Genomic DNA, 24,045 nt, shown 5'->3' with positions numbered 1-24,045 from the left:
GGGCCACCCTACTTAGTACTAACAAGGCAGGCACAAACAAATCCCATTGCTGTATAAACCCTAAGGCTAAATATTGGTCCATAAATTATATTCTAATATGCTATAAGAACAAAACATAAGTAGTTGGCAATTACAAGCGACTCAAGTCCACTTAGTAATACTACAAGGAGCAAAACAGGCACTTAAAAGACTACTCTGACTATTTAATTGCATAAAGAACTTTATATGGAGACTCAAAAAGAGACATCGAAAATATTTATTATAGATTTCTTTTGATAATTCAAGACTTCAACTTGGGCAAGTCCTTTAATTCCATTCAAACGGCACCAAATCGGGGGATGAAAACATTATTGCCCACTCATTGATACATATATGCGAACAATTTCAAATATTTATTTGTCATTAGATAGCAGATAACCTTTTTAAGAAAAGGTTAAATACATCTTCTCTATCTACCATGCTGATCCTCGTGTACTTTTCGTCTGTCCCAAATCGATTTCCACTTCTTGTTAAAATCTTATGCCTTCTCAAAAAGCTAGCACAGTCTTCCATCTCTTCTTTGTTACACTTCAACCATGCAAAAGCTAGAGATAAAGAGAGAGAGAGAGAGAGAGAGAGAGAGAGAGAGAGAAGAATTTAATTAAATGGAGGAAAAAGAAGCTTAAAAAATAAGAAGACATGGATTCATGTTGCTCTGAATTTTCTACCCAAATATATAGACAAAAATTTTCTTAAAAAAAAAATATCTTGAACTTGAAAGTTGCCTACTAGTTCAATCAAGATATTGTTCGAAGTGGTAGATACCTCAAGGTGTGTGTGTGTGTGTGTGTGTGTGTGTGTGTGTGCAGATCCACACGCACACACACACATATAAAAAATGTGTACATATATATATCGAAAAAAAAATTTCTTTTCTTAAATATATAAATTATATATTACCAGGATGAGGTTGGCTAGATTGTCTAGAGAAGTAGCAATATTCTTGAGGGTACTGAGGCAAAGTGAAGGTTTCACTATTTTTAACCACCTCTCTTAACTTGTTCCATCTTCCAGCCATAAGGCGTTGGGCATACTCAAAAAAATTCTCCAACTTAGCTGGAGATCCAAAATTTTGGTAGCCTTGATAGATCACTTCCATGATTTTTGCAGCCCGGAGTTGGGACTCTTTTGATACTCCAATTGTGTTAAGTTCTATGAACTTTGTCATCTTTTTTGCTACTTCTTTGTCTTTAACTAGTGCCCACCTTCAAAAAAGAAAGAAAGAAAGAAAGAAAGAAAAAAAAAAAAACCAACATTATGCATAGTAAAAAGCAAACTTTATATAGTTGTTTACTTGATAAAATCAAGACTTTTTTAATAACTTGGGCAAGATTGTGGCTTTTTAATTGAGATACAAAAATTATATTTCATGAAGAAGGGCTGAAGGGGAGGAACTATTAAAACATTGCTTTAATTCCATCATACATCACAAGACCCCTTTACAATTTTGTATAAGTGGACTATTATATTTTAATGGATATGGTAAAGGGGTTCTGCTTTCATTCTTTGTTTGTCCATTAATTCTTAATTTCACGATAAAGCAGTTTGGTAGCTTGCAAGACTCATAACCTTAAGGCTATGAGTTCAAAAAATTTCTAACACTATCATGTCAACTGCAAACACTATCATTCAAATATAAATGTGTGTATAGCAAAAAATGTGCATACCCAATGCGGGAACCAGCATGACCAGTGCATTTAGAAAAAGTAAAGAGCATGATATCGTGATCTACAGGCTTTGTAATGGGAGTATAATGTGGCCAATAGTAAGCAAGATCATGGATCAATTTCCCAGCTACATCATGACCACCACCTTGACCTTGCTTCACTACGGATTCCCGAATAAAGCCATCTGGGTTGTTGGGAGAAGTCACCACTTCTACATATGGATTTTTCCCGTTGTATGAATGTGCGTCGCCTCCCCATTGGTATAACCCCGACTTCAAAAAATCTGTCACCTCTGGATAACACTACATATACAACATGTAATAAATAAAATTATTAATAATTAATTAATTATAAGGTGTCACACTTATTGAAATTATTGCAAAATCATACTATAAGATTATACATATATAAAAAATAGAAAAAATTAAAAGACAAAAGAAGAATAACAAATTTACGTAGTTCACCAGTATACTTACGTCCAAGGAGTGCCTATCCAATTTTCACAATCACCAAATGATAATTATTTTGAAATTTTAACCCACAACCACAATATATGTAGTATCATATGAAAATTGTAAAATACTCTTATATGATGTAAAAGGTTTTGCAGATGGAGGGCCCATGACTTGTATAGCAGACTTCTTAGCAGACATCAAGAAGATAGGCCCTCAAGACACGAGTAATAATTGAATACGAAGGAATAATGAAAAATAAATCTTTCACATGTAATTCACACAAATTGGATTGAGTAACATGTTTTAAAGTCATCATTCAAAGAAAAGAAAAGAAGAACACATGTTTTCATGTTCTGTTGACTAATTAAGAGCTAGCCAAGACGACCCTAACCATGAATCATGCGTGCAATTACTCGCATAATTAAATTTTGGTTAAAACTTAAAAGCACTCAAAAGTGTGACTAATGGAGTTTCACAATATCCCTGTGTTTACGTCCGTAATTGATGGCATCACAATTCACGAGGAGGCAGCTGGCCGACTCACCGAGTAATATGGAACTGCAGAGACCACGTTGACGGGGGCCGGCCCGCCGGGGGAACACACGGCGTAGAGCGCAGCCTGAAACAGCTGCGACGACCCATTTCCGACCACCACGTGGCGGTCCTCCGCCACCGCGTTCCCCACCACAACGTGCAACCTTCTAATGGACTCCGCCAGTTGCGGCTCCAGAAACCAGCACTGGTTACCGGCGTCGGAAAAGTAGCTCATCGACCGCCACCCCGGTATCACCACCGTGCACTTCTCCCCCATCTTCTCCCAGTACGACTCGAACATCTTCGGATCCCCACTGTTCCAAAATTTGCCACAACCACCGTCAAAAAACCAAACAATTAAAAAATAAGTGTATGGACGGAATTTAACATGATTTTGTTTTTTAAACTGTCTAATTGAATAAAATACGTATACGTGGCAAAATTAAATTTAAATTGAGTCTATATATTCGGTTTATTTAATAACTTCTTGAAAAAATAAACATACTGATCGAGGTTGATGATGGAGTCCGGCGAGAGATTCAGTCTGCCATTGTTAGCTGTTGCTTCAAGAGCTCCGTTGTCAGGGACGAAGGCGGAGCACTTGCACTTGCAGGTGCAAGGAGCCGCTTGCTCTGTTCCGCACATCTTCTCTTTTCTTTCACTCACAATGAACTTGGAAATTAAATATTAAAAATTAACTGGGTGTGCGTGAGGAGTTGTGTCCAGCATTGTGTTGATTTGCCCTATTTATAATGGCGGGATTGGGTCAATTAAAGACCCTACTATGCATTTACGTCCACTTGAATGGCGTCCATTAATGCTCTTCTTTTCTTTGTATGACGAAGAACTGGGATAGGCGGACCTGTTACGGGCAGTGTGGGATAATACAGAGATGACCCAGTTGGAATCCAACTTATGATCTTTGTTAGTCTCTTTCGCGTGCTCATTATGAGTCACACTCCCAACGAATTAGAAAAATGATAAAAAAGAAATAAAGAAAAAATATTAAGGAATTCATATTTCTTATCAAAGAAAGTAAAAAATAATATATATATATATATATATATTAAATTCATGAATAATTTTTTTTAATTTTGCGCATTATAAATATTCTATTTTAAAAAAATTTATTCATATTAAAATAAACTTTTTTTAAAAAAAAATATTTAACATACAAAAAATATAATAAAAAATAAGTTTCCTTTTTATTTCCTTTCCTTTTATATTTTTAAGAAAAATTCTTAATCTCGAGTGAATCCAAGACTTGCAATTAATTAGGCTGAGGCTCATGCACAATAATTTCTATAGACAATTTGTCACATAAATATTAACTTGTGGTTGAAATTTATAAAATTTATTCTACTTTATGGCTTATATTAATTAATTAATTGAGTCAATTAAAAAGAAAGAGGAGACATGGAAGTGATAAGATCCCCAGGGATGTGTCCATTCTAAATATGAGTAAAGAATAAATATTCTTTATGTTGTGAAAAAAAATTATTAAACATAACATTATGCATTAAGTGATGTGCCACATCCAATGTATATTAGGAAAATCTTACACTTATAAATCGATGAGATCAATAATATTATATAATATTTATCGAATTGAAAATAGACTAACCATGCAAAAATAATTGTTGCATGAAAAATAGCAACATAAAAATTTCTAGTGACGCATTTAATAATTTCTCATTGAATGAGTTAGTTAAAAAATTAATTAATTATTGTTTCCTTGCTTAATTTTATTTCACCTTTCCTTATTTTATTTTTTTTCGTCCTCCCATTTGTAACCATAAATAATATTGGGAGCTATTATTATTGAAGTGAAAACGAACTGACTAATATTTTTCACTTTCTCTTTTTTATTATTTATTTTTTTGCCATATTTGCTTTTGGTCCCATCAAAGTTGTCAAATAGACTCATTAATAAAAAAACATTCTTATTGTCCTTATTTTTATTTCACTTTATGTTCCTTTCTTCCTCTTAATCACTTGTCACCACAAATAATATTAAGGAAATTAGCTAATTACTTTATATTTGGGAGAAATTTAAGATTTAGATTCATTTTATTTTATATAGATTTGAACAAAAATGTAATATATAAGTATATTAAATTGTATCTAAATTCAAATAAATGTAAATCCAAAATTTGAAACTCATGTTGAAATGTATTATAAGTAATTTCTATACTTCTATCTTATCTTTACCTTTCCTTCTTACATATTAATTATTTTCCTTTCTAATAGTTCCTTTCTCTCCCCATAAAAAAAAATAGCATGAAAATTTTTATTACTAAAATCCACTCTTAATACTAAGGCTTAGTTTGGCCCCCCATGAGCGACTTTTTAGAAGGATCTTTTCAAAAAAGAGCAAGATCTTTTCAAAAAGGAGCAAGTAAGGAAAAGCTTGGAAGGAGTTGTTGGAAAAAAAAAAAATTAACTTGGAGTATTTATTAACAAAGCTATAAAGTATCTAAAAGAATCTTAAATGATTGTATGTATTTTTAGGAAATATAATTAATATATTTATAGTTTTTAAATATTTGAAAAAAATTAAAGACAACAATGGAATTGAATAATTTATTAGAGAAAATGTTAACTTTTAATTTTTAAAATTTTTCAAAATCTTTCACTCTTAAAATTTACTAAAAAATTCAAAAATTAACTTTTAAAAGTAAAAAAAAAAATTATTGAAAAAAATGAAAAGTTAATTTTTAAATATTATTTACTAAAAAATTAAGAGTGTTTCTCTAAAAAAATTCATGGATAATGGATTGTCATTTAACAATTACAAATGAACATGTTTGATTATCAAAGAAAGTAAAAAAATAATACATATATATATATATATATGTATACTAAATTCATGAATAATTTTTTAATTTTGCACATTATAAATATTTGATTTTAAAAAAAAATAATCATATTAATATTTTATTTTAAAAAATATTTAACATAGAAAAAAATATAATAAGAAATAAGTTTTCTTTTTATTTCCTTTCCTTTTATTTTTTTAAGAAAAATTCTTAATCGTAGTGAATCCAAGACTTGCAATTAATGGCTAATGCATAATAATTTCTATAAATGATTTGTCACATAAATATTAATTATTTGCATATATTGAATGCATAATATATTAATTGAGTCAATGGAGAACAAAGAGGAGACATGGGAGTGACAAGATCCCCACAATTATGGATATGTCCATTCTAAATATGAGTAAAAAATAAATATTCTTTATTTTGTGAAAAAAAGATATTAAACATAGCATTCACTCTGTCAAAATTAATATGCATTAAGTCATGTGCCACATTGAATGTAAAGACCTAAAAATTTTAAATAATAAGAAAAATAAAGAAAAGAAGACTTTTGGTTTAGCGTAGACCAAACCGTCAATGGTTTCATGGAGTTCAAAAAAACTGTCGACGGTTATGTATTACCGCAGCCGGGTAAATGAGTAAAACAATTAAAATGGTTTGGCTAAAGACCAAACCATCGACGCTTTTGAAGTCCACAAGAAAACTGTCAACGGTTTTCTCTAACAGTGTTGAATTAAAAGAAATCCTGCATCTCATTTCATTTAAAACAAACTAAATCTCTCTTTCTCAAAAAACCTATGAAACCCTTCCCCTTCTCTCTTCGATTTCTCTCCAATTTTAACCCAAATTGAAGATCAAACGCTACCACGAGCGTGGGAGTGACCTTGAGTAAGTTAGTTGGAGCATATTTTTTATTTAGGCATTCTAGGCACCACTGCAAAGTTGAGGTAAGAGAGATGAATTATCAGCTATTTTACAGTTTAACTGGTTATTTGGGGTATATGGGTCTTGGAAAATGTGAATGTGAATATTATTCAAGGATTGAGTTGATTGAACTGGGAAAAATGATTTCAAGGTTTTTGAATTCCGAACGCCGTGAGCGTGGGTTTAGGATTTTCACAGGAATTCTCTCACTAAGCAGGTAAGAGGAATAAATTATAACACGTATTTTTGGGAAATTAATTGGTTAATTAAAGTATGTGAAATTGGGAATATGGATATTTTCCCTGGGATTATTATATTATGATTATCAGACAAAATTGTGTGGCATGAGGAATACGAAATAACTATTTTATAGAAATGATGTTATGAGATATACGAATACATTTTTGTAAGGATATGCTAATATGAAATAAATTGACATGTTTTAGACAGATATGAAGATATAAGAAACACATGTACGTTTTATTGAGAAATGATAATATATGTGATATACAAATATGTTTTTCAAAGAAATCAAGAAATATGATTAATAGATATGTTTTTACAAAGATATGAAAAAATGTGAGATACAAATTAAATATGTTTTACTAAAATGATGATATACTTGATATGCACAGAAATGTTTTATACAGGAATGTTGAATTGAGATACATAGAGATATGTGATGAAACGAATACAAATATGATGGAAATGATACAAAAATGATAAGAATAATACTGATATGATGAGATATACAAACATAATGAAATGTGAATACAGAAATGTGAGAACCCTGATGGACCATAGTATACATAGCACAATACCGTTGCTAGTATTTGTGACTAGTGCAACCACACATCTAGTGCAGAGTGTGGCGAGACAGTCGATTGGCCTGAGAAGGATTGTGTTACTATCAAGCCCTGAACCCGCAAACGGCCTCAGGTGTGAATATAGTGACCTAACCTAACCTATCTCTGTATCAATTAAAATATACATGCTACTATACTGAATGAGGGTCCAATCCCGTAAGGTTCATGTACACCCTATACACATTCACATACATATCCATACTCATATATAAGCAGCAGAAATGTTCTTTCTATATATACATCATACCTTACAATGTACCATACTAGACTCTACATATAACTAGAATCTACATTCCAAATACCATACATACCCTGGGTGTTTACAAAACCCAATAATGACAACCTAGTTACAAATATCCGTACTTACATAAATACTTTACGTAGCTAACCGACACCCATACTCTCGAATGCTGGGATGCTAGTTTCGGCTATTTAAAGGACCTGAAAAATATTTGTATATTCGGGGTGAGACTCCTCTCAGTAAGGAAGAAAACAGGTTATATCAGTGTGTGGCATACCAGTGTTATTTCAAAATAAAGCAAAACACAATACAGTTTCAGTATTTTCACAATTCAGTTCCAGTACATACAATACCAAACATATAGTCAGTGTCGTCACACTTAAGCACCCAATACCCTACAATAACTGAAGCCTTATAGCGATATCGTTGCCAGTACAGTGTCCAATCACACCTATCGGTGACCAGTCAGAATAAACAGGCGATATTTCACACCCTCGGATATAGAGCCAGACACTCTCGCCCACGGTAATTAGCTGAGACATGGCGTCAACGTATGGTAATTAGCTGCTCCTAGCTTATTTACAAAACCTGAAACACTTTTGGAACTCATGTTCCTATACCCATCAGTGTACGGTAACTAGCCACCCCTAGTTGTTTTACAAAACCCTAGAACATTTTACATGCAACATTTCATTCCACACTTATTTGAGTATACAACAATCATATCATTTTTAGTTCGAGAATACAATTTAATACAAATACAAGTACGGTCATCTCAATACTACAGTTTTATACCACATACGATTTTCCAACAGAAATAGAGATGATACCTGACATCCCCAAATTTTCCCAAAAACTATAATTCGAAAATCCTGCATTTTCACCCAATAGATTTTCTCAAATAAGTAACCAAAAGATACATACAATCGTAAATTACATGTTTACTGATTCCGATTTCCAAAACTAACTGATTTAAATAGAATCCCCTCACCTTTTCCCGAATACCAAAATACGAACTCTACGGCTCCAAAACTACGAACCGAGTTCCTAAAACCTAAACATCCAGGAATTATACTTCACTATAATTCTTACTATAACATGTATTCTAAAACTAAATTGAAATCGGACCCTTACCTTATTTTTGGGTCAAAACCTGAAAATCCTCGAAACGAATTTGTGATTCTCTAAAAATGTAGAGATTCCTCCCCTGATCCACGCAGTAATGTTGGATCATTGAATCAAGTGACAAATAACGAAGAATCGAAGAGAGAAGGAGAGATTCCCCTGGTTCTAGAGAGAGAGAGGGGAGAGAGAGAGAGAGAGAGAGAGAGAGAGAGAGAGAGAGAGAGAGTTTTAGCTTTCTTAGCAACTAAGCAATGAAGGAGGATATTTATAGTCCCTTTGACCTAGCCAATCTCGTCAACGAATCATCCACACATTTCGTCGATGAACCGGCTCCTTCAGCAACAAACCCTATTTTGATATTTTACAACTCGTTCGGTATCTCTTCGTCTACGAGACTTTGAATTTTGGCGATAAAGAGTTGAGGGCCTTCATTTGACGAGAACAATGACTTCGTCAATGAAGCCTGCTAATTTACCCTTTTTCATTTATTCAATCTACATATCTCAGGTCGGGTTCTTACAAGCTCCCCTCCTTATAAAAATTTCATCTCCGAAATTTGTAATCTCTCTTTTACCAACCCAACTACATACCCAAATGCTTACCCGACTCTAGAAAGAGCCAGAGGCCACCCATATAGTAGTCTCGTCCCAAATACATACATACCCTCACTTCTGGCAAAGGAATACAGTGGTTACATACATACATTGTCTCAAGAGCTCACACAATATTACACACTCTCCCAGAGACTAACCACAAGACATTACTACAATAGCAGAATATTATATGCATACATACCAATACCAATCCTATTACTAAAACTACTACTCGGAACAATTGTGAATGTTTCCAGCGTATTTCCGTCTCTAACTCCCAAGAAGCTTCCTCAACCGCGTGATTCTGCCACAGTACCTTCACTAATGGTATCTCCTTGGTACGCGACTTCTGAATTTTACTATCCAGAATCTGAAGGGGTATCTCCTCATACACCAAAGCATTCCCAATCTCTAAAGATTCATAACTAATCACATGCGAAGGATCTGGCACGTACCTCCTTAACATGGATACTTGAAACACATCATGGAGCCTTGAGAGCGCTAGGGGTAGTGCAATTCTGTAGGCCACCGGACCTATTCGTTCCAATACCTCGAATGGTCCTATACACCTTGAGCTCAGCTTGCCATTCTTCTCAAATCTCATCACCCTTTTCATTGGAGCGATTCTCAGGAATATCTTACCCCCAACCTCGAATTCTAACTCACGGCAATGAACATTCGCATAACTCTTCTGCCAACTTTGAGCTGATTTAATCCTATTCCTGATCAATCCGACCTTCTTAAAAGCCTATTGTATGAGTTCAGGACCCAATATCTACCATTCACAGACCTCATTCCAATATAGAGGAGAGCGACACCTCTTAGCATACAAGACCTCGAACGGTGTCATCCCGATACCAACTTGGAAGCTGTTGTTATAAGCAAACTCTACTAATGGTAGAAACTGAATCCAACTACCACCAAAGTCTAATACACAGGCTCGTAACATATCCTCCAAGATCTGTATCATCCTTTCTGGCTGTCCATCGGTCTGGGGGTGGAATGTTGTACTAAATGTAAGCTTTTTCCTCAGTGCTTCCTATAAGCTCTTCCAGAATCGAGCAGTAAATCTCAGGTCTCGATCTGAAACAATGGACATCCATTCTAGTTTATGCATGATAAAAATTAGAATATGATTGGTCAAAAACTAAATCAAAAGCAAAGAGATTCGAAATTTCGAAGGAGAGAGTCAAGTGCACACATGGTTGATTAAATTCAAAAATTTAAAATGGCTGATGAAAACTTACCACACAACGTTCCTATTGTAACACTTTATTGTGAAAACAAATAATTTCACATCAAAATTTTTAAAAAGACACTATAACCACTTGAAGAGAGAGAGAGAGAGAGAGAGAGAGAGAGAGAGAGAGAGAGAGAGAGAGAGAGAGATCATGCGAAACTTGCATTTGTGAAGTAATTATTGCTACAATCTTCATTAATAATGGATTAATAGTGATGACTATCTTATTTGCCACTAACACTATAAGTATTAGTGGTGAAATTAAAAACCATAATGTGCCAATAAATTCATCACTAGAAGTTCTATTTCTAAGCTAATTATAGCATTAAAATATTAATGATCTCTTTAGTATGTAATGGTGATGAAAAATTAATTTGTTGATAGTAATTTTTATAAAATTATATATAACTATTAGTGACATTATAGTATTGTGGTGCAAGAAAATACACTCGATTCCTAATATTAAATTTTAATGACGGTTTTTAGGTTGTCACTGTTCTTTTTGCCCTTGATATATAAGCCAAGATTATTGATGACGATTTTGAAATTTCTACCAATTTTGTTGTTGTTTTGTAGATATAAAAGGTAGGATTATTAGTGATGGTCTACAAACCGTCGCATTAAATTTTTAGTAACATAATTCATAGTAATGATACACAAGTTAGGATGATCAAGGACGATTTTTTGCTTCTGATCTTTGTTCATCCTCAATAACGTAAGAGTTTCCATGATTTTTTTATTAAAATGTGCAAGTGCAAAATATCATTCAAAAGCAACCCATCTTAAATTGTTCTAATTGGGATGAAAATATTTTTACAATTTTAGAAGATAGAAAAGTAAATTAGACTATTTCTAATAGCGCATGATTTGATAATGTGGTGTCACTAGTGTGTGTTATTTTTGTAAATTGTTCGTATACCTTCACTACAAAAACATGCTTTTTAGTGATAAAAGTATAGTGTTTGATGCAAAATAGTCACTACTAATATTACCAAGAATGAATTTTAAGTCCGTCACTATTAATAGACATACTAACGATGAATCCAAAGCGCATATATGCTTTTGCCACTAAAAATCCCTTTGCATGCAAAAACTATGACGCCAAAATATTTATCACTTTTTCCTTCTTGATAGTTATAGATCTACATTGGTAAATAAAAATTCAACACTTTAATGATGGTTCCCGAACAATCATTATTACTCTTCCACAAATTGATAAGGGCTAAGGATGGTATTAGTACCAACAGTTCTGTCACTAATACTCTTTTTAAGTAACATTTTCAAGAAAAAAGGAAAAAAAAAAAAAAGTATTAGTGACAGAACTGTTGCTACTAAGAAAAAAAAAATAAAGAGCATTTCGACCTAGAGAATTATCATCAACTAAATATAAATAGTAACGAAAACTCTTATTTTTAAATAATTTTATTTGAACTTCTTGTGACGAATTTTGTAAAATAATACAAATTCTTACAATTCGAAATACATGTGCCTAGGGTTACTATTTATGCTTTATGCATAGTAAAAAGCAAACTTTATATAGTTGTTTACTTGATAAAATCAAGACTTTTTTAATAACTTGGGCAAGATTGTGGCTTTTTAATTGAGATACAAAAATTATATTTCATGAAGAAGGGCTGAAGGGGAGGAACTATTAAAACATTGCTTTAATTCCATCATACATCACAAGACCCCTTTACAATTTTGTATAAGTGGACTATTATATTTATATGGATATGGTAAAGGGGTTTTGCTTTCAATCTTTGTCCATTAATTATTAATTTCATGATAAAGCAGTTTGGTAGCTTGCACGACTCATAACCTTGAGGCTATGAGTTCAAAAAATTTCTGACAATATCATGTCAACTGCAAATACTATCATTCAAATATAAATGTGTGTATAGCAGAAATGTGCATATCGAAAGCGGGAACTGTTGGCCTAATAAGGCTTACAATTCTTATTTTGATGATAACAAATCAAATAATATATTTAATATGTTTCAAGTAAAAATGTTCAGGAAAATAACAGAGTTCAAGTGTATAAGAAAGTTCATGGACTACAAAGAGCATGAAGAATGAAATCATATTGTGAAAAGCTCAAAGGAAAGAATGCAACTACAAAGATGGTGGAAGAACAAGTTTTAAAAACTAGATTATACTTTTAAAGATATTCTCAAATATAAGTACTTCAAAATAAATCTTAAGTATAAAGAAATTTGAAGCTCACAAAAATTCAAAAATATGTTTTTATTCTTAAATCCATAAAAAAAGAGGGTTTAAGAAAAGAAAATTTTTTGAAATAATGAAGTTTTTAAACATATTTATTTCAAAATATTTGGAAATAAATTTTAGGAATCTTTGGGAGTAATGGATGATTTCAAAAAAAACTTTGATGAAATATTCAAAAGAATTTTGAAATTGAGAAATCCTCTAAAGTTTCCAGATCAAGTGCTTTTCAACAACTTTTCTGATCCAGAGATATTCAAAGGCTTTTAGATCAAAGTAAGTTTTTTTTTTTTAAGGTTTTAGATCAACTAATCTTCAAGTATTCAAAATTTTGTTTTCAAATGATCTGAAATTCTTTTAAGATAAACTCTCTGATCTGAAATCGATTTACATTCTGAAATTAAGTTTTACAACGATCAAAATTTTTATCTTCTTTGGAAAATTATTTGATAATCCATACCAAGTAATTGAACTTGAAATTTCTTATATTTAAATTACTTTAAGGTATAAAGTGAGCTGATTGGTGTATTAATTCACTCTACTGTGAGAGTTCTCTTTTATACACATATTCCTTCTTTATCTTTCTTAAACGATTCTGAGTTGTTGAATCGTTGAACCAAATAAGGGGTTGTTATTTGGAAAGGCGGGCTCTAGCCTAATTGGAGTGCATTGTAAGTTGGTATTGTTCCATCAGGTAAAGGAACTGAGATAGTGAAATCCTTTGGTGTTTTGCCAAAGGCGAGGACGTAGGCTGTGTTGAAGCCAAACCTCGTAAAAACTCTTGTCTCCTTCTCTCTACTTTAATGTATATATTTTATTCGCTTTTGTTATAAAATTTATGAGTGCTGGTTGTAGGATTTAAATTAAGTTCTTAATCAATAGAAAGTACGTTTTGATTAATCTTTTGCGGAAACCCAAAAGGAGAGTACGTTGATTAATTTGCAGAAATCTTAATCAAGTAAAGTGAATAATAAAAAGTTACAGGGAAAGCAACAAAAGCCTAAATGTTATTGATTGATTGATTACATTGATTAAATTATTATTTTAAATTTTAGTTTTCTTAAGTGTTGTTATATATTGTATTTTGCTGGGTTATTAAAATTAGAAAACTTAAAAATCAAATAAAATTAAAAGATTTCCAATTCATCCCCCCTCTTGGGAAGCTATTCTTCATTTCAGGAACCAGCGTGACCAGTGCATTTAGAAAAAGTAAAGAGCATGATATCGTGATCTACAGGCTTTGTAATGGGAGTATAATGTGGCCAATAGTAAGCAAGATTATGGATCAATTTCCCAGCTACATCATGACCACCACCTTGATCTTGCTTCACTACAGATTCCCGAATAAAGCCATCTGGGTTGTTGGGAGAAGTCACCACTTCTACATATGGATCTTTCCCGTTGTATGAATGTGCGTTGCCTCCCCATTGGTATAACCCCGACTTCAAAAAATCTATCACCTCGGGATAACACTACATATACAACATGTAATAAATAAAATTATGAATAATTAATTAATTATAAGGTGTCACACTTATTGAAATTGTTGTGAAATCATACTATAAGATTATACATATATAAAAAATAGAAAAAATTAAAATACAAAAGAAGAATAATAAATTTACGTGATTCAACAATGTACTTATGTCCACGAAGTGCCTATCCAATTTTCACTATCACGAAACGAAAATTGTTTTGAAATTTTAACCCACAACCACAATATATATAGTATCATATGAAAATTGTAAAATACTCTTATAATGTAAAAGGTTTTGCAGATGGAGGGCCCATGACTTGTATAGCAGACTTCTTAGCAGACATCAAGAAGATAGGCCCTCAAGATACGAGTAATAATTGAATACGAAGGAATAATGAAAAATAAATCTTTCACATGTAATTCACACAAATTGGATTGAGTAACATGTTTTAAAGTCATCATTCAAAGAAAAGAAAAGAACACATGTTTTCATGTTCTGTTGACCAATTAAGAACTAGCCAAGACGACCCTAACCACGAATCATGCGTGTAATTACTCGCATAATTAAATTTTGGTTAGAACTTAAAAGCACTTAAAAGTGTGACTAATGGAGTTTCACAATATCCCTGTGTTTACGCCCGTAATTGATGGCATCACAATTCACACGGAGGCAGCTGGCCGACTCACCGAGTAATGTGGAACTGCAGAGACCACGTTGACGGGGGCCGGACCGCCGGGGGAACACACGGCGTAGAGCGCAGCCTGAAACAGCTGCGACGACCCATTTCACCACCACGTGGCGGTCCTCAGCCACCGCGTTCCTTTCTTTGAAAATCTTTAAATCTTCGTTTCTTTGTATGACGGAGAACTGGGGTAGGCGGATCTTTTAGACACTTACCTCTTGCGGTGAATTAATCATGCCTGTTACGGGCAGCTTGGGATAATACAGAGATAACCCAGTTGGAATCCAACTTATGATCTTTGTTAGTCTCTTGTGCGTACTCATTATGAGTTGTCTCCCAATGAATTAGAAAAATAATAAAAATATTAAGGAATTCATATTTCATGTTTGATTATCAAAGAAAGTAAAAAATAAAATAAAAATATTGATATGCCCAAAATATATCAGTAATAAAAAGAAGTCAACACCTAACAATCACTCCCCAGGTCCAACCTTCTAACGAGAGCAATCAGCTTCAACTCAACAAATAGGGGAGAGATATATGCCGGCGCCTTAAACGCTCAGAGTGATACATGCTGACGCTTTATGATCCGAAAGCAATCCGCGCCCCCGCGCCTAATGACGAATCACCTGAAAGGTCAACTCTCGCCACTATAATTTTAAGGGGTCACCAGGGAGGGGAGGAATTTCTCGTCTTCCAAAAGAAAATGGAAGATATGTTCAACCTACTCTTGCAGCAAAAGAATCAGGAAGAACATGTCCTCCACCAACAACAGGTTAGCCCTAACCGTCCTAAGAAAGCAGAGAAATTAAAGGAGAGTAAGAAAAAAACTAACTTCACTAAGAAGGTAGAAGACGCAAACAACGTAGGCGTTAACAAGCAAAGATCGACTGAGTTAGAGGAAAGGATTAAGAAGATAGAAAATATTGAGAAAATTATGAAAAAGGGCTGAACTAACCGCTTCTACGAGGAAGCCTCCCTAAGATCCTTGGAGCCACCGTTCAACAAAGAAGTGATGGAGGTCCAGCTACCCAGCAAATTCAAAATGCCAACCTTTGAAAGGTACGAAGGTTTAACTGACCCAGTCGATCATCTAAACACTTTCGAGGTGTTGATGCAATTGCAGGGTGCACTTGATGCCATCATGTGCCAGGCATTTGTAGCCACCCTTAAAGGTAGTGTCAAGGATTGGTGTCGAACCCAATGGCCTGGATCAATCGGCTCCTTCTCATAGATGGAGAAGCTATTCACCAGCCATTTCCTTAGTAGTCGGAGAATCGTAAAAACGTTGGCTCATCTGATAAGCATGGTCAGGGAGAACCGGAGATACTAAAAAGTTCATGCACTGTTTCCTCACTGCGACCCTAGAGATCGGCAACTTGAACAGGGGAGTGGCTTTGGCAGCTCTGACTATGACCCTTCAATTGGGAAATTTCTTGTACTCATTGGGGAAGAAGCCACCAGCTGATATGGGGGAACTGATGGCTAGAGCACAAAAGTATATCAACTTGGAAGAAATGATAGATACCAGAGGAAATCAGATCGAGTTGAAAAGGAAGGGTAGCAGGGAGATGGGCGAACCTTCCAGATCTGTGAAGAGGTAGGAGAACAACATGCTGCATGCCAACTTTAAGGCGAGAGGGCAACTTAGCAAGTTCCCCACTTATACCTCCCTAAACGCACCGGTAACCAATGATTTGATGCTCATAAGAAAGAAAGAGTATCTCATATAGCCTGAACCTATGCAAACACCCTCATATAAATGGAACATGACAAAGTTCTATCAGTTCCATAGGAATGACGCGCACGATACAGAAGAGTGTATTTAGCTAAAGAATGAAATTGAAGCCTTGATAAAAAATAAAAAAAATGTGCCACCGTTCTAAGGTTCATAAAGAAGGGGGAATCGCCAAGGGGAAGCTCGTGATCAGAAAAGGCCAAACAAGGACGAGGAAGAGGAACAAATCGTAGAAGAAATTGTTGTGATCTTTGGAGGATCCACTAGTGGTGGAGAAAGTGGAGGTGCTCGAAAGAGGTATGCTAAGCAGGTACTCTTAACAGAGAAAAGGGGGTCAAGCGGCAAAAGACATAAACAAGACGATGTTATCACTTTTGATAGTAAAGGTGAAGAAGGAGTACAGCAACCCCACAATGATGCCTTAGTCGTCTCCCTTTTGGTGGCTAACTACAAAGTGAGGCGCGTACTGATAGATAACGGGAGCTCGACCAACATTATATTATGGTTAGTGCTTGAGGGAATGAAGAACAGTAGGGAATGCCTCAAACTGATCTCCACCCCCTGGTTGGATTTGGAGGAGACATAGTGCATCCCATGGGAACAATTACACTCCCGGTAACAATAAGGACAGCCCCACAACAAATCACTTCATTGACGGATTTCCTGGTGGTCAATTGGCCATTAGTATACAATATCATACTAGGCTACCCCTCGCTCAATGCGGCTCGAGCCATAATGTCTACGTATCACCTAAAGATGAAATTCCCTATTCCGCACAGGACAAGGATGGTCAAGAGAGATCAAGCAGCATCCTGGAGTTGCTATGTGATGACATTAAAAGGTAAAACAGAAGCAAGGGATACCTTGACCTTAGAAGATCTGGAGGTGAGAGGTGAGTACCCTCAAATTAGTACATTGGATGATGACCTCACACGTATACCCATAAACGGTAATCAAGAGAAGTGCGTGCAGATCGAGAGTCGCCTACCTGAATGAATTCGTAGATGTGTTTGCCTGGTAGGTCGAAGATATGTCAAGGATTGACCCTGCAATCATAGAGCATAGGTTGCAGTAGACCCCAACCATAATCCTATAAAGCAGAAAAAAGAAGCTTCGCGATAGAGCGAATCAAGGCGATAGATGAAGAAGTGACAAAACTAGTACAAGCCAAATTCATTAGGGAGGTTCATTATCCACAGTGGTTGAGCAACATAGTTCTGGTAAAGAAACCGAATGGAAAGTGGCGGACATGTAGTGATTTCACGGACTTGAATAAGGCATGTTCGAAAGATAGATTTTCCCTTCCTCGAATCGATCAACTGGTGCACTCGACGTCTAGGCATGAGCTCCTGAGCTTTATGAATGCGTACTCAAGATATAATCAAATTCCAATGCATCGAGCTAACAAGGAAAAAACATCATTTGTCTCCGAAAGAGGGCTCTATTGCTACCGAATAATGCTCTTCGAGTTAGAGAATGCGAGGGCAACATATCAAAAGTTGGTGAATAAGATATTCAAAGACCAGCTTGGAAAAATGATGGAGGCCTATGTAGATGACATGTTGGTGAAAAGCTTAAAAGCGGGGGAGCACTATAAGGATCTGAAGGAAACATTCAAACTACTGCACAGGTATCAAATGAAATTGAATCCTTCAAAATGCATGTTTGGTGTCCCTTCAGGGAAATTTTTGGGCTTCATGGTGATGCATAGAAGGATAGAAGCCAATCCTGAAAAAATAAGGGAGTTGCTGGAGATGAAGGCCCCTTGAACGAAGAAGGAGATCCAAATCTTGATAAGAAGGATAGCCTCCCTCAGCAGGTTTGTCTCCCATTCGGGAGACAAAGGTTTACCCTTCTTCAAGGGATTTGAATTGGGGGAGAAGTAAAGTAAAGCCTTTAATCAGATCAAGCAGTTCCTTAGCTCCCCCCCCCTCCCCCCACTACTAATAAAGGCGAAAGCAAGAGAAGACCACTATCTATACGTGGCTTTGACTCCACATGCGATTAACTCGGTCTTAGTCAAAGAAGAAGAAAGGTAGCACAAACCCATATATTACACTAGCAAAGTGTTGAGCGGGGCCAAGAGGAATTACAGCACAACGAAAAAGGCAGCCTTCTCAATCATCTGTGCAGCTCAAAAGTTGAGACCCTACTTTCAAGCACATAAGATAATTGTTCTGACGAACTTACCGTTGAGACAGATCCTCTAGTAGCTAGAGAGTTCAGGAAGAATGATGACGTGGTCGATTGAGTTAGAGGAGTTCGACATACAATACCATCCAAAGCCTACTATTAAAGCTCAAGTAGTAGTTGACTTCACGGCCGAACAATCCTACGAAATGGCAGAGAGATCAGAAGTGTGGACATTGCATGTTGATAGGTCCTCTAATGCGACCAGAGAGGGGGTAGGGCTAATCCTCACGACATCAAACGATTTGGAGACATTATACGCATTGAAATTAGAGTTCTCAACAACAAAAAATGACGCCGAATATGAATCCCTGCTAGCGGGGCTATGCTTGGCGGAGGCACTGGGGGTAGGAATTCAGGTAGCAAGTGATTCCCAATTGGTGGCGGAGTAGGTGAAGGGAGAGTTTAAGGCTAGGGATTAGAAAATGAAGAAATACCTAGCCAAAGCCTAAGAACAAATCAAGGCATTCGCTCATTTTGATATAAAGCACATGCCACGAGTGGAGAACGCAAAGGCTGATGCGCTGGCAACATTAGCCTCAGCTATGAAGCCAAAATGGAAGAATGCCATCTACTTGGAGCGAGTCAGAAAACCTTCATACGAGGAGGTCAATGTTAACTTGGTGGTAGCTGAAGTCAATGAAGGGGAGTTGAGAGCTCCTCCCTCCTTGATGGATCCTTGCAAGAGGACAATAAAGAGTTTTTAAAGGTAAGGAGGAGGGCTAAAAAGTACACACTTATAGACTAAGATTTGTACAAGCGATCCCTAACACTTCCATACCTACGGTGCCTGAGTACCGAATAGGGAGAACATGTGCTAAGAGAAATTCATGAAAGAGTATGCGGAAAACATCTGGGCAGCAGAGCTCTACCCCATAAGGCCCCACGACAAAGGTTCAACTAGCCCATAATCAGGAACGACACAATTGAGTTGGCCAAACGGTGTGATAGGTGCCAACAGTGCGCAATAATACAACAAATGTCGTCCAGTTTTCTCTCCCCCCCTGACCAGTCCTTGCCTTTTCGTTTAATAGGAATTGGATATCTTGGGGCCACTACCTCAAGTGATGGGGCAAAGGAAATTTTTGTTGGTGGCGATCGATTACTTCACCAAAAGGGTAAAGGTTGAAGCCCTAGCTCACATAACCAAGCGAAACATCACCCAATTCATGTGGTCATCGGTGGTTTGCCAGTTTGGAATCCTATGGGCCATAGTCACGGACCATTGAAGATAGTTCGACAATGAGCGCTACAAGAAATTTTGTGCCAACCTATCCATAAAACTTCTATTTGCATCGGTTACGCATCCCCAGAGCAATAGTCAGGTGGAAAACATGACCCATACGATACTGCACAATTTTAGGACGCGACTCGAATCTTCATAGGGTAGATGGGTGGAAGAGCTCCCGTCCATAATCTGGGCATACCACACAACCCGACAAGCAGCAACAAGGGAAACTCCATTCATGCTTGTGTTTGGAGTAGAGGTTGTTATTCTTACTAAGGTGAGGATTCCCTCCTAGCAGAGGCAGCACTTTGACAAAAAGCGTAACATTAAAGAGCTTAGGGCGGAGAGAGACCTCCTAAAGGAGAGACAAGAGCAAGCACAAATGAGAGTTGTTGTGTACCAAAAAAAGATGGCAAGGTACTACAATACTCGCGTAAAAGTGTAAACGTTCCACTTAGGAGACTTGGTCCTCAAGAAAGTGCGAACAAGCCTAGCAGTCCTTGGGCCAAACAAGTTGAAGTCAAATTAGGAGGGACCATACTGAGTTGCAACAGAAATAAAGTTGGGAACATAAACGTTGGAGGACGTAGAGGGAAGGGAAATAAAAAACACATGGAACTCTAACATGTTGAAAAAATACTACTCTTGAAATTTCATTCCCTAAAATGTTGTACAACAGAATTGAAATCCCTACATTCATGATGTTGTACCACAGAAAAATTCAAAAGTACATTATCAATGCTAAATAAAACTACAAGATGGTCTATTCGATAATCAACCAGCTTTACTTCCTCATGCAACCTCCACCTCATCAAGTTTATCCTCCTCGTCCATTTCATCCCAGGACTCTAGACTTTCACCATCGTACCTGACTCGTTCTGAGTTATGCATCCAAGTGCAGAAGTGTCAAGTTGTATCAAGGATGAGTCCAGGATCGTATTCCACAGGGACCACTGAGTATCAAAGTATTTGCGAAAGTTTAGTGAAATCCTATTACTATAAAATGTAAGTTGAAAATATTTTTGGTCTTTTATGATTTTAAAAACAGTAAACAAAGAGGAAGATTGCTTGAGTAAACTATCAAAATAAGATTGAAATTTTATCAATTTTCCAAAAATGTAAATCTAATAATGCAATCAAACTAAATAGACTAACTGAAACAATTTTACCAAACACTCGGGTTACGGGTTCAACGTCTGTTTGCTTCCACCGTTTACTAATTTCCTAGGCATTAATAAGATGAAATTTTATTACTAAAGATCGAGTAAATTGGCTACATCCAAACGGAAGAAAATAAAAACTCTTATTAAGCATCAACTGAATTTTATGTAAAAATTAGTTGATTAAAATCCTAGATTAAATCAAGGTTTTGATGTGCCTATCGTCAACAACAAAACAAGAAATAAGAGCCAGCGATTTATCAACGATGCCTTCAATATTTGGTTTTAACCAAATAAAAGTTTAACCATAATTTCTTAGGAGAACTAATAAACCATGGAAAACGACATTGACCCACAACCTGAGTTACCAAACTTAGCCACTCATGCTCACAATACACAATTTCCAAGTCAAATTATTTCCACGGTGGCTCACTGCATCAATAAAACGAAAAACCATAAGAAAAATACAAACTTTGATAAAACCGAACCTAATCTAAATTAAGTTTCAACAAAAAAATAAAAATAAATCTTGAACAAAAAAACACATGTCCAACTAATTTAATTTTCCAAAGGCAAAAACAACTTAACAATTATTTAAAATCTAAAATAAACCTTAATACTAATTTAACCATGTCCAACTTTCAATACAAAAAAGTAAATAAATAAATAAATAAAAGAAAGAGATAGAAAAAAAAAAAAAAAAAAAGATAGCGAGAGCCATGGGAGTTGCAGTTGGAGTGGTGCTCGGCTAGCCTGGCTGTGCTATGGAGGAGCTTCTGGGGTCTTCAAAGCTCTGCTGCTGCTGCTGCTATTGCAAATGCTGGTGTGGGCTTTGGCTGGTACTATGGAGGGGCTGGAGATGGAGCTTCGGTTGCTGCAGAGGGAAGCCTCGAGCTTTGGTTTCTAGCAAGCTGTTGGAGAAGAGCCGCTGTTGTGGTGGCCGAGAAGTTGGTGTTGTGCTGTGGCCGCAAGGGGTCTGCTGGTGGCTGGTGCTCGAGATGCTAAGGGAGTTGGAGCTGCTAGTGTTTTGCAGAGGATGAGGTAGTGTTGTGGCTGGAGCAGAGAATAGAGAAAAGAGAAAAAGAGAGCGAGAACAGAAGGACAGAAAGTAAACCAAGAAGAAGGAAAAGATAAAGAGAAAGGGAATCGGAAGAAGGGAGAAGAGGAGGAAAGCCCTCGGGTTGCATAGGAAAAAAGGGGAAGAAGAAGAAGAATTTAAAAGAGATTGGGGGAAGCCCTAGACCCGATTTAGCCAACCCGACCCAGCCTGCATGGCCGGGTCACATTTTTGCTCTCTGTTCACCTCAAAATTTGACCCTTATGAAGCCAGTGTCTCACAAAACTCAAAACACAAAAGTTGTAGATAATCCTTTCCTATTTCTACAAAAATTTGAATCGCCTCAATCAGACTTCAGAAGGAAAAGTTATGCACAAAATACGAACAGGTGTTGGTTTTGATTCCCATGACTTTTCCTGCAACAAAAAATTATCAAAAACTCATAAATTGCACAATAAAACTCAAGAATGATAATTTCGGCACTTTATTAAAATATTGGAAAATTTTGGACATTTAATTAAAAATATACGCAGTAAAGATCGGGTTAAAGTGCCCAATTACGCAATTTGCACGCATAATCAGTACCCATGCGAGCACACACCAACTAGAGAAAGGTTAGGGTGCATTGTCCTGACCTCCTCTCGACACCTCCTAAAGCCAACACGAGAGGTCTTGGAGATGTCAAAGATGAACATTTCAAAATCTTTGTACTTTTCTACCATGACTTTAGCAACATCAGCAGTAGTAGTAGCAGCGGGAATCTCCTCCCTTCAGATCTTCTCTACTTCCTCCCAGTGTGCCCTCTCGCGGAGTTCGGCTTCGTGGAGCTCATTCTAAACAACTACATACTTATCTCTGGCTTCCAAGGTTTGCCGGTACATCTCTGTTACCTTCTCCTCCTGAGCCAGAACCATGGTCACCAGTTGAGAACAACAAAAGGATAGAAGGAGTTAAAATCAATAAAAAGAAAAGGGGCGCCAACAAACACACAGGTTCCAGAGGTACCTGGTACGTAGTATGTCATATATTCGCAAGCAAGTGATCCAGAAGGGAACACTGAGCTACCACTAGATCCTTCACATGAACGCACTACACAGTGTAGGACCAGAACGAGTCGGCTCATGAAAGTTGGCCACGCTAAAAATTACCGAACTAGGTGCATTCGATGCAATAGGGGGCTCCCCCTCGGCTACAGGAACTGCCTCCCTCTAGGAAGACTCCCCTTCAAGTTCCCTCCTTTTCTTCTAGCTTCTGCTCGATCTTTGCTTCTTTGCCTCACCTATTAGGGACTCATACTTGTTGAAGTCCATGTCTGCAGAAAGAGAGAAAGAGAAAGAGAGGAAGATAAGGGCACAAAGAACTACTAGGATATACAAATATACACATCATGAGATCAAGGTTAAGATAATACTTGGAGAAGTGAGGTTGAGCCCACACTGCACAAGGACTCACTCCTTGAGCTACTCCTCATGAGGGACAATCCCCTGCCAACCAATAGCTCGCAAGTCTTTAAGGATGGCCTACTCAGAGGGAGATAGCATGGGGGGTATATGACGCACCAGAGTTAAAAGAAAAAGAAGAAAGAGGTAAGCAACAAGTACCTACACACAACTCATGCATACACAATAAGTAAAGAAGGAAAAGAGAATGTCACCATTGAGAGAAGTAGACCAAACGCAAGGCTCGGGATAGTTTAACTCCCTAGATGCAAAAAAGTAGCGGGACTTCCAATTGTGAATGGAAGAGCTACCCTGAGTGAATAGCTTATAGCCGGGCAAGGAGT

General features: G+C 36.3%; 2 protein-coding genes across 2 annotated transcripts in view; both read right to left on the bottom strand.

The window, feature by feature from the left end:
* Window positions 1-266: 266 nt before the first annotated feature.
* On the bottom strand, window positions 267-3,438 carry LOC131144480 (L-tryptophan--pyruvate aminotransferase 1-like). The gene is made up of 5 exons (XM_058093162.1): window positions 3,201-3,438; window positions 2,706-3,009; window positions 1,707-2,008; window positions 940-1,244; window positions 267-584 (listed from the first exon to the last, which is right to left on the bottom strand). The coding sequence occupies exons 1-5, from the start codon at window positions 3,338-3,340 to the stop codon at window positions 403-405; spliced, it is 1,233 nt and encodes a 410-aa protein (XP_057949145.1). The 5' UTR covers window positions 3,341-3,438; the 3' UTR covers window positions 267-402.
* A 10,424-nt stretch (window positions 3,439-13,862) lies between these two features.
* The window catches only part of LOC131145080 (uncharacterized), a 44,238-nt gene continuing 34,055 nt past the window's right edge, over window positions 13,863-24,045 (bottom strand). Inside the window, exon 9 of the mRNA XM_058094146.1 lies at window positions 13,863-14,201. The gene's annotated coding sequence lies outside the window, so the exon portion shown is untranslated. The remainder of the gene's footprint in view (window positions 14,202-24,045) is intronic.

This window comes from Malania oleifera, chromosome 12 (assembly GCF_029873635.1).
Source record: "Malania oleifera isolate guangnan ecotype guangnan chromosome 12, ASM2987363v1, whole genome shotgun sequence".
Classification (NCBI taxonomy): domain Eukaryota; kingdom Viridiplantae; phylum Streptophyta; class Magnoliopsida; order Santalales; family Ximeniaceae; genus Malania; species Malania oleifera.
The sequence above is the reverse complement of the archived record's forward strand: the minus strand, read 5'-3'. Positions and strand labels throughout refer to the sequence as shown.

Excerpts from the sequence above, each read along its gene's own strand:
- LOC131144480 (XM_058093162.1), bottom strand. The coding sequence starts at position 3,340 with ATGTGCGGAACAGAGCAAGCGGCTCCTTGCACCTGCAAGTGCAAGTGC. Across the intron at positions 3,010-3,200 it reads TCCATCATCAACCTCGATCA|TGGGGATCCGAAGATGTTCG; the intron begins GTATGTTTATTT and ends ATTTTGGAACAG. Across the intron at positions 585-939 it reads ATCTAGCCAACCTCATCCTG|CTTTTGCATGGTTGAAGTGT; the intron begins GTAATATATAAT and ends CTTTATCTCTAG.